Source organism: Podarcis pityusensis (assembly GCF_964106645.2).
Source record: "Podarcis pityusensis genome assembly, chromosome: 1".
Taxonomy (NCBI): domain Eukaryota; kingdom Metazoa; phylum Chordata; class Lepidosauria; order Squamata; family Lacertidae; genus Podarcis; species Podarcis pityusensis.
Window position 1 is genome coordinate 33,450,063 of NC_138028.1, and position 10,588 is coordinate 33,460,650.

Consider the following 10,588-nt stretch of genomic DNA (forward strand, 5'->3'; position numbering starts at 1 on the left):
AAGCTTGCTAGCGTGAGTTAGGAAGGATAATATTAATCAATAGATCCTCTCCTGTTACCCACAACACTCCCACAGTTTTTAGCTTCAGTTGTGTTATGCGAGGATGGGGGGGGGGTGGCATGAGATTATGGCACTGGATTGAAATAACTTGAAAATAGATCCAAATATCCCTTCTATACTGTTCCTCCCCACCCAGGCAGGAGTGGAATAACTCCATCTTCTGGGAACACTGCTGTCAACCCAGCCCAAAATGAGCCTCACCGGTTCCAATACTAACCACTCTAAAGCAGATGTGGAGAGTCCATGGCCCTTCCATATGTTGCTGGACTCCAGCTCCCATCAGCCCCAACCATCACTACCAATGACTAGGAAGGATGGTGACTGTAGTCACACAACAGCTGGAGCTCAAGGTGTTCCCCTGCTTACTCCAGTGTAACACCATCGAATGTGTATGATCTGTGTGCACAAGAACTTCTGAAGCCCCCTGAGATTAACACCTATCCCTACAGTTTTCAATATAATTTAGTTTCAAGGAAGTGTGCTTAGGAATGCTGTTCTATCTTTGAGGTTTTTTTTGGGGGGGGGGGGAACATGGCGAAACGATCCTTTCTTTCTTTTCCTTTTGCAGGTTTGCAGGAAGTTGCTTTGTGTTCCATCTCCAGCACTGGTAGGAAGTGACTCTTCAAGGTTTGGAGCAGAAGTCTTTCCACCCCTACCTAGAGATGCTGGGGATTGAACCCAGAATCGATAGCATGCAGAGCCTTTTCTCTCCCAGTGAACTGTGGCCCTTCGCTAACTTAGCTGCAAGGAAGGCTCACACCTTTGGAAAGCAGAAATCAATGGTTTGGCGCAGATGACCCTCATGGTCCCACCCAACTCTACAGTTCTATGATTCTATGGTTTGGCCTCCACAAGATGATGGGTCGAGCTAGGAGTCTGCGATACTCTTTGGAAATAGGACCCCGGTCCCACTGACGGAACGGGCTTCCTGGGAAAGCGTTTTCACGACCTGGGAAGCTCAGCCACGCTGATGCCTCCCTGGCGTTGGGCGGAGAGGGACTCAAGAGGCTGTTCCCTCGGGGTACGCCCCTGGATGTTTGAGGCGCGAAGGAAAGCCCTACGCACCCCTCTGCAAAAGAAGAGAAGGGGACCCATTGAGACTGAATCCTGGGTAGCTGTGCCCCAGAAGTGGTTCCCAAACCGGGAGAAGAAAACAAACAATGAATAAATTCCTGCATTCTCGTGAAAAGGCTGAGGAGCGAGGGAGGGCTCGAGGCGAAAAGCAAGCGAGCCCCGGACAAGCGCTGCGGATGTCCCTGCGAGGATTCACTTTGTGTGCTCACAGAAGGGCGGAGGGGCTAGCGAGGGCGGCTGCTGGTCCCCGCATACCACCCAAGATGTTATTCACGGCGAACAATTACCATTATCTGTCCCCACTTTGGCCTAATCAGACAGAATCTGTAACACTGAAAGCTGCTTCCTGCTGGCTTTGGGGAGGGGTGATTCTGTGGGGGGTGGGGAGAGGAGGGGGGATGGGTAGGGGGCTGCGTGTGTGTGTGCGTGCGGGGGGGGGGGGGTGAGGTTGCCCTTACTCCCCATTAGAGCTTGAGCACTTGACTAATTCAGGTACTTAGCATCCCATAGACAGGGACGGTTTGAATGCAGCCCGTGTTGACGCTGGGGAGGAGGACTGTTGATATAAACAGGAGCCCCCTCGGTAAGCGACACTAATCTCTCGCCGGAGGGGAAGCAGGGATGAGCCTCCGGCCGAGCCTTCCCGGCACCCAGTAGCTGCGCTCTCCTCGCCTTAGCCTGCCCATCACCGCCACTGCCGAGGACTGACTAAGAGGCGGCGGCGGCGGGCATCTCTGCCATGACTACCGTGGGCAGGATCAGTTTCACGGTGCGGAGCCTTTTGGATTTACCCGAGCCGGAAGGCGGCGGAGGCAAGGAGCAGGACCCCAGCGAGGGATACGGCCGCTCCCTGTACCGGGAATGGATGGAAACGGACAGGAGCCAGTATCTGTGTGAGTGGGGGGCGGCGGCGGGGATCGCACAGGGATGAAGGGCTTGGGGGAGATCCGGGGAAGAGGGAGGGAGAAAATAAAGGCGACCACCATCTTAGAGGGAGATGTAACAGGCAGGGAGATAACGGGGACGTGGTGGTCACCCAGAGATAATGGGCGGAGGAATATTGAACCCCAACGATATTGCTGGGCAGAGATGATGGAAAGGTGTGTGCGTGCGGCAGAGAGGGGAGAACCCACCCACCCCACCGAAGGGAAATCGATATCGCTATGCATTGAGGAGATATTGAGCGAGAGATGTCATATTTGACTTTCATACATATCGCTCGTGTACGCAAGTGTGTGTACACGGACCCAGGGACGCCCACACACTCGTTACTCAAAGCAAGGCAGAAATACATTTCTTCCTATCATAAAGCTTACTCCAGGCAAAACCGTGAGATCCCTGTAATAGCCTTTGTGCTTAGGAATGGTCCAGCTTAGGTATTGTCTCCTCGGCGCTGACATCTTCAAGATGGACACATATGCGTCTGTTCAGATATTAATATAATATGTATTTACCAATTGGTCACGTATTATATACTAAAACTATTACGACTTCACATGTAGGGTTATTTTTTTGTTTCTTGACGGTGCCTTTTACCTCGACTATTAATGCTTTGCCGATTATATATCTACCGTTTTCTACAGAAAATGTACCATACGAATTTAAGGACACTTCCTCAGCCAGAAAATTCCATTGAATGAACGTGTGCCTAGATGAAGATGTTGGCAAATATATAATATATGATTCTATAGTCTTTTTTTAAAAAAAATAGATCTCTATTCATAGGTTTTTATAATTGTTTAGAGGCAGGGAAATAGATTTCATAGAGATATTTCCCACCTTATGGAAAATCAAAACATTTTCTGTAGATAAAAATAAGAAACTAAGCTCAGCCCAGTATACAATCTATACCACAGTTGCTGTAATTAGTTAATATTACTGTAGTAATTATAATGTAGAATATGCTTGTATTGCTGGGCAACAAGATTAGATCCGTGGCTGTCTTTTGTAGTTTTTCCCCCGAGGGGCTCAGTTTGTTTAATTACAAAACACGCTTCAGTGTATCCCTGGGCAATTTCCTCATCATAGCTGATCTCTACGGTCTGTCTTTCCCTCCCCTTCCCTCACCACCGATTTCTGTTTCCAAGTAATGGCTCTTAAAGCACTGTAGTCTATTTCTGCGGTAGTTAGTATGTACGCATGTACCAAATTCCAGCCTTTCTACAGAATCCATGGCTTAGATCATGATGGTAATATAATAGTGAAAGATGATCTGACTCATCCATCCATCGATTCATATTTGTTCTAAGCCCAATAAAGTCCAGCGCTTGGATTCAGGTCCCATTGGTCTGAACTCCAGCTGAATGCTAACCAAGTTATGGGTAAAATCCAGCCACACTTAAGTTGTTGGTTTTTTAAAAGAAGTCCAATTGATTTCAGTGGGAGATGTAGCCACGTGTTTTTATTTCCCTTTGAAATCAATGGGGCAGAGCTTAATTTGGACTGGCTAGGCAGTGATTTTTGCTTCCACCCCAGTGAGGTTTGGAGAAATGTTAGATCAAGGAAAATGAGGGGGGCGGACTTAATGAAATCCATACCTACAAGCCTCACTCCTGCCGAATCGTGCTGCCTGCAGCCTTGTAAAATATAAGCTCCCCCTCCCTACGATCCCCCAATAGCCTTTTCAGGCTGCCGTTTAGTCCGATCCTATGCATATTTGCTCAGAATTAAGTCCCATTGGATGCGAAGAGACTCCCAAGTAAACGCGCCCAAGATTGCGACCTTCGATGGAAGTAACTTTGGTTACTTCAAGAGTCTGCCGCTCCAGAAGATGCTTCTCGTTTGGCCCAATGTTTCCAGAAGCGGAGTAGCAGTTCTCGGAGATCTAAGGACCCTTCCTATTGTAGAACAGGAACGGCTTGCATCTTAAATCTCCGGCACTAAATTAAGGAAATACACAAACGAGTACGAGTCCATTTACAGACAGAGTAATTCGTAACGTGTACTAGCTTATTTAAAATCCTAATAACCCAGCTCAGGTCTTCCAAAACGCTTCTTAGGAAAATGGTGCGCCCCGAGGGCTTCCTGGTGGGGTCTTCCGGAGGCAATGGCCCTTGGCCATAAACCCTGGCAGGTATTCTTGCTGATGCGCCTCCATTCCGATTTTTTCCCATCCGCCACTTCGATGAGAGCTGGTCCCTTCGCAGCTAAGCGACTCCTGAATGAGAGGAGGTGGGGAGAGATTCTTGTCACAGAAAGACAGACAGGAAGACAGACCCATTGGTTTCTAGAAGCATGTCTCACGCACCATATAACCAAAGCACGCCCTTTTGCCATTAGTAAATCCACCAGGAATATCACTTCCACATACCCACCCACCATCCATGCTTAGGATAACAAATGCGCTCAGCCGCATCTTCTCTTCTTTTAGCTTAGTAAGGCGAGCGGCTGCTTGGGGGGCTTCCGGGAGATCTCTTGATCTAACCTTACGCTTGGAGACGGCGCATACAAAAGGGTACTTTAAAATAGATGTTGAGCCCTTGCAGCTGGGCGTGTGTGCGTATGGGAGAGGCAATTAGAAGTATGAGAAAGGTTAATAGATTTTTGGGCATCCGATAAATGTCTACCTCTCACTTTTCTTGTTCTTTTCTCACACTCACTCACTCATCCACATACATATATACGCACCCTACAAACCACCAAATGCACCGATCATTGTTATTTACTGTTTTGCAGCTTTATCAAGCGCTCCAGCTGCCCAACTATGATTAAAAAAATAAGATAAAACGCAAAAGATTAGGAACTCAGCGAGCTAAAAGCAACAAACCCGTTTCTGCAATTGTATAATTAATATTTCGTAAAAGGACTGGCTGGAGCTTGTTGAAATCAAAGGGAGATTTTCGCTATTCTAAAACTCTTCCAATAGATAGGGTAAGCGAAGAACAATATTTCATCAAGATGATAGCTGAAAGGAAATATTGCCCGCAGTCTCGCGCTTAACTCGCGTGACACAGAAGCGATATTACTGTCTTCTCAACGCAAACCACAGGAAGGCGGTTTCGGCTGCGCAACTTCTCCCGCGTCCTAGTGCTGCTCCTGTTCCTGTCGGAGGTTCTTGCTGAAGCGGGTTGGTGCTCCAGGAGACCAGTTAACCTCAGTCTCCAGTGTTGTTGGCTGGCAACAAAACATTAAACTATGCCTAAAATAGCCACATTTAAATATCAAGATGAGGCGGATGAGAATTCTCAGAGTCATCTCTAGGCAAGGTTGGGAATGTCTCCCTTGTGAAACCCTGGAGAGCTACTCCCGTGGATGGGACCAATGGTTTGATTTAGTATAAAGAAACTTCGTGCGTCCCTCTGTAAATCCTACCCGATCCATCATCAAAGCCCTGTCCAAATAAAAAGGTCACAGTGCGCCCAAATAAAAGCGCTACCGTTTCGGTTCTTGGCCTTCGGCTTTGTCGGATCTCCAGAGAAAATGGAACTATGGGTGGCTGGGCAGATTTATTTCTGCATTTTGTGTGTGGCTATAGCTATATATTCTAGAAATACACATATCAGGTAAAAGAAAGTGCTTCTTCACGCAGCGCACAGTTAAACTGTGGAACTCACCTCCACGGGAGGCAGTGACAGCCCCCAACTTGGATGGCTTTAAGACAGGATTGGACAGATTTATGGAGGAGAGGGCTATCAAGTGCGACTAGCCATGATGACTATGTTTCTGAATGCCTGTTGCTGTAAACCACAGGAGGTGAGAGTACTCTTGGGCTGAACAACTGCTTAGCAGTTTTCTACAGGCATCTGGTTTCCCACTGTGAGAGCAGGATGCTGGACTAGATGGGCCATGGGCCTGATCCAGCAGGCTCTTCCCCATGCCCTCTTTCTTCACAAACACAGCATAATGTACCATTCAGACCTAACCATTGAATCCATTGAACAGTACAGTGGTACGTCGGGTTACATAGGCTTTAGGTTACAGACTCCGCTAACCCAGAAATATTACCTCCGGTTAAGAACTTTGCTTCAGGATGAGCTGAAATCGCGCAGCGGCAGCGGGGGCCCCATTAGCTAAAGTGGTGCTTCAGGTTAAGAACAGTTTCGGGTTAAGAACAGACCTCCAGAACGAACTAAGTTCTTAACCCGAGGTACCACTATATTTCATTGATGATGTTGTTGATGATGATGATGTTTCGACTGCGCTTTCAGTTTTCCGGAATTTCCTAATCCTCGCTTACACGCGTCCCTTTGCAGCGGTAAATAAGCAAATGATAACCACGAAGCGGGATCTAACGCGCCTGCCTTGTCTCCTTCCCTCCCCAACCCTTGTCTTGCCCCGCAGCTTCGGACGAGAGCGGCCCCGAGAGCAGATCGCGGCCGGCCGCCGCCTCGACGCGAGCGGACGAGGACGACGACGAGAAGAAGAAGAAGCGCAGAGTTCTTTTCTCCAAGGCGCAGACTCTGGCGCTGGAGCGGCGCTTCCGTCAGCAGCGCTACCTGTCTGCGCCCGAGCGGGAGCAGCTGGCGCACTTGCTGCGCCTGACGCCCACCCAGGTCAAGATCTGGTTCCAGAACCACCGCTACAAGATGAAGCGCGCCAAGGGCAGCGGCGCCGGAGGAGAGCGCGCCGGGGAAGGAGCCGGCGCCGGAGGAGCGGCGGCGGCGCCTCTCCTGCGCAGGGTGGTGGTGCCCGTGCTGGTGCGCGAAGGCAAGGCGTGCCAGAGCTGCAGCGGCGCTGCGCAGGACTACGGCGGCGCCCAGAGCGCGCTCGGCCTCCAGGGCTACCCGGCGTTCCCGCAGGCCGCCTCGCTAAGCCTCTTCCCCGCCTACCAGCACTTAGCGCCCCCGGCCCTTGTATCCTGGAACTGGGGGTGAGGAAGGCGCCGAGGACGCGGACAGGTTGCCAGAAGGAGAGAGAGAGAGACACACACACATACTGGACCCCACCTGCCCTGGGGCGACGCCTTGGACTGGTGCCTTCATCTCGCGAGGCGTTGGCTTGGATAGTACTACTTTAGAGTAAAATGAGCCGCCGATCCCAACCAGTAAGAAAGGAAAACCCAGACATCAAATCCCCGGCTGCTTGCTACCAAGGGAAGTGGGCCCAATCCTCTCTCCCGCCCCAGCCAAATTATCTTTACGCGGAAGTAACCGTGGGATCTTGAAGGTTGCAAATCCTACGTACTTTTCCTGGGGTTTAAGTTCCAAAGAGGATTTGCAGATAGGAACGCGTATAGAAAGAAGGGTGCAAACTTAAGATCGCCCAACCCGGGTTAATTTCCCTTCAACACACACACGCGCACGCGCACGCGCGCGCGCGCGCACACACACAGTATTCACAGTAAGGGGTCGGGAAAATATGAGGATTTTCTACCCATTGTTATCGGTGAAATGGATGGCAGCCCCCATGAACGATTGTGAGTAGCAAAGCCACGAATGGTAGTTGTTCCGGATTAATAGACAGAAGTGTGGGAGGGGTGCTTCGGATCCTGGTGTTACTTGGAAAAGACCAGAATTCAACGGGACTTCCCTGTCAATGTTGTGGGGATCGGAATGCCTGGCGTAGCTAACCTTGATCGTCTCGCCCTCACCCTGTGTTTGGCCTTTTGTTTTAGAAAGCTGGCCGAAAACATAGTTGCTTTTTTTTTTAAAAAAAAAGAAGAAGGTTGAGTTTCATTCTAAACAAAACGAATAGTGAGTTGCTTGTATCAGACATAGTTGATTTTCAAATAGAACTTTCTTACCCTGATCAATAAATCGGATTGTTGGCAAACAAAAACCACCCTCGGGATCCGTGTCTTTTTGGCAGAAGAGGCCGGCATCCCAAGACGCGTGCGCTTGCGATCCCAGAAGTCCCATATCATTCACTATTTCTGATGGGACCATGCCGGCAAATTCAGGTTGCCCTCTTAAATTAATTGGTGCTACAAACTCCCTCCCTGCAAAAGATCGGACTTCGGGGGATAAGGAAAGTGGGGGCGGGGGACGGGGGGCGGGGGAGGGGGGGGAGAATGTACTGTAAAGTGTGAGGCTAACAATTGCTTGGCCAAACTTCATATTACCAGCAAACAAATCAGAACAAAGGCTCAATAAATAGCCCTCCTCCTCTTCTCGCAAAAGTTGCGCACACAAAAATCAAGGCCGAATGATCCAATAAACTGGTGTTTGGGAGCGACCAAGGTCTCTTCCCTTCCGGAAGGATCCCACTAAGTTCCCCTTTAAATATCTTTTGGATGCCGTTGCCTGGTCATTTGGAATTATGGGATTAAAATCAGTCCCGCTGGAGTTCGCGGGGTTCGCAAGCCTGTAAACGCTCAGTAGGTCGAATTGCTTTCCTGCATTTATGTCGAAGGGGCAATTTACACCGGAAAGAGTGACTGTCAAGTGACAAGCTGTTAGGGAGATGCTTGACCCCTCCCCCCTCTCTCTGGGGTGCTTTCCTGCATATGGGCTTCTAGGACTGTTTGCAAGGCTAGGACCCCTTCGCGGTAGGAAAGCAACACACACACACACACACACAGAGAGAGAGAGAGAGAGAGAGAGAGAGAGAGAGAGAGAGAGAGAGTGTTCCACAGTCTGCGATCTGGCAAATGCCATATTTGAATACCACCATCTCGTCCTATTAATGCAAGGCTACATTGATCAATGTGATTGCCATTAAATTTACCATACGAATGTGTACAGGAAGACGGATGCTCTGAACTAAATGTTTGCCCTAATTATATATAGTTACAGTCAATGACTGTACCCAGAATTTACATGGTGAACTAATACTTAAAGGCCCAATTACATGGACACCGCTGGCTTCGAAAAATCCATTTGCTTCAACTGTAGCTTCGCACGTGCTCAAATATCTCGCTTTGAAATACAAGTTAACTTTGGCCGGATTTATAAGAAACGTATCAAAAAAATAGGATATATTTATTTCAAAGCGTTGCGTTCAGTAACTGGGAAAGGAAGCATTATGTAGCCTAAAAACGGAACTTTGCGCCGGACCCTTTTCCTTGGAAAAGAACCTAAAACAGCTGGTTTCCTCCAAGCTTTCTGAAAAATGCCTTCCTTTCTTATCGCACAATAAAACGTGCATATATGCAAGCTGAGGAGGAGTAGTAATAGCAGCAGCAGCAGTACCATTGGAGTCATTATTGCACAGCCCTTCTAATATTCTGCCACCTCCCTCGATCGATTGTTTCATTTGATTTGATGCTGTCCTGGTTTTTGCGAAGTGACAGTACCGAGAATGTATATATATTTTCCAAACAGCTCTTACGACAGGAAAGAAACCGGCTCTGACTTGTTTTCGCGATGCTGTTTTGTAACAATTGCGCACATTTTCACTGTCTAATTGGCTCGCAGGGCGTGGGGGGGTTAACCGAGCGATTTTCTATCGAGGGATTTTCTCGGGTTCCCTCGCGTACAGCCGCAATGCGATAAGAATGAAGACTTAAACCGAGCCCCTCGAAGTTTCTCAACTTTTTAAAGACTGAGATGAAAGGCAGGATTTTTAGTTTTAAATTTTTTTTTCTTTGCGTATTTCCAGGCTCTTTTAAATGATTTTAGGATGGGAACCTGATACCTCTTTCATTGGCAAGCAGCATAATGTCAATCGTGATAGCAGAGGGAAGTGATCTGGCGTTGGGTGGAAGAATTGAAATTCTAGTGCAAACAGTGCAGGTTGGATTTTGAAGTGGTCCTCTGACCTCCGTATCTCTCGCCTTCTGCGAAGTTCGAAAGTGGTGGTGTGGTCCTTCCTCGCTTCTCTTGGCGACCTGGCTGTGGAGGTAGGGAGATGGGAGTTGGGCGCCTTCTCTCGAACGCCAATTAAGAGGAATATTATCGACCCTTTGGTTTGGCTGGATGGCTTCTTAAGCCAAGGGAAGGGGGAGGGAGTCTGCTCTATATTATACTAGGAGAAATATTACTGACCCACGCCTTTAGGATTAATGGTTTCTAGATGGAACCTTGACTCTTTAGTTGTTTTCACAATGTACGGCTGCTTTTACTTTTTAATGATTTTTGTTTTATTTGGGTATTCTAGTTTTTCAGCTTTACTGCTACTTGTGCATGCGTGTTTGTGTGTTTACAATGTGTTCTTTTTTTGTAAACTGCTTAGAGACTGCCTTGGCCTTAGGTGGCATATAAATAGATGAAGAAGAAGAAGAAGAAGAAGAAGAAGAAGAAGAAGAAGAAGAAGAAGAAGAAGAAGAAGAAGAAGAAGAAGAAGAAGAAGGGCTTCACTTCCCACCAGGACTGGTGCCAAAAAAGGACGTTTGCCCGGGTGTGTCCCTTTCCTTAAAACAGCTCATCTGAAAACGGACTCTTCTCAATTAAGCGCACCTCTTGCTTTTGAGCCTATCAACCAGACCGTCCCTCGTCTTGGCGCAGGATCAAATTCTCTGGGCATTGATTGGTGGGTCGACCACAAAGCAACTTCTCTCTCTCTCTCTCTGTATGTGTGTGTGTGTTTGCTTGTGTGCCTTTGGCTGCAGTGGGCCTTCTCAGTCCCATTGTTGTGG

The 10,588-nt window shown here is 48.4% G+C and overlaps 1 protein-coding gene and 1 long non-coding RNA gene across 2 annotated transcripts; one reads left to right on the plus strand and one right to left on the minus strand.

Annotated features, from left to right (window-relative positions):
* Positions 1–1,576: 1,576 nt before the first annotated feature.
* Positions 1,577–7,851, plus strand: NKX2-8 (NK2 homeobox 8). Its single transcript, XM_081003236.1, has 2 exons — positions 1,577–2,027; positions 6,415–7,851. The coding sequence occupies exons 1-2, from the start codon at positions 1,874–1,876 to the stop codon at positions 6,945–6,947; spliced, it is 687 nt and encodes a 228-aa protein (XP_080859362.1). The 5' UTR covers positions 1,577–1,873; the 3' UTR covers positions 6,948–7,851.
* On the minus strand, positions 4,062–6,406 carry LOC308475825. Its single transcript, XR_013985390.1, has 2 exons — positions 6,079–6,406; positions 4,062–4,291 (listed from the first exon to the last, which is right to left on the minus strand). It is a non-coding gene; the product is annotated as an uncharacterized lncRNA (long non-coding RNA).
* Positions 7,852–10,588: the final 2,737 nt, after the last annotated feature.

Bases quoted from the DNA above. Each gene is read 5' to 3' on its own strand.
- NKX2-8 (XM_081003236.1), top strand. From the start codon at position 1,874: ATGACTACCGTGGGCAGGATCAGTTTCACGGTGCGGAGCCTTTTGGAT. The intron at 2,028-6,414 runs GTGAGTGGGGGG...CTTGCCCCGCAG, and splicing joins GGACAGGAGCCAGTATCTGT to CTTCGGACGAGAGCGGCCCC.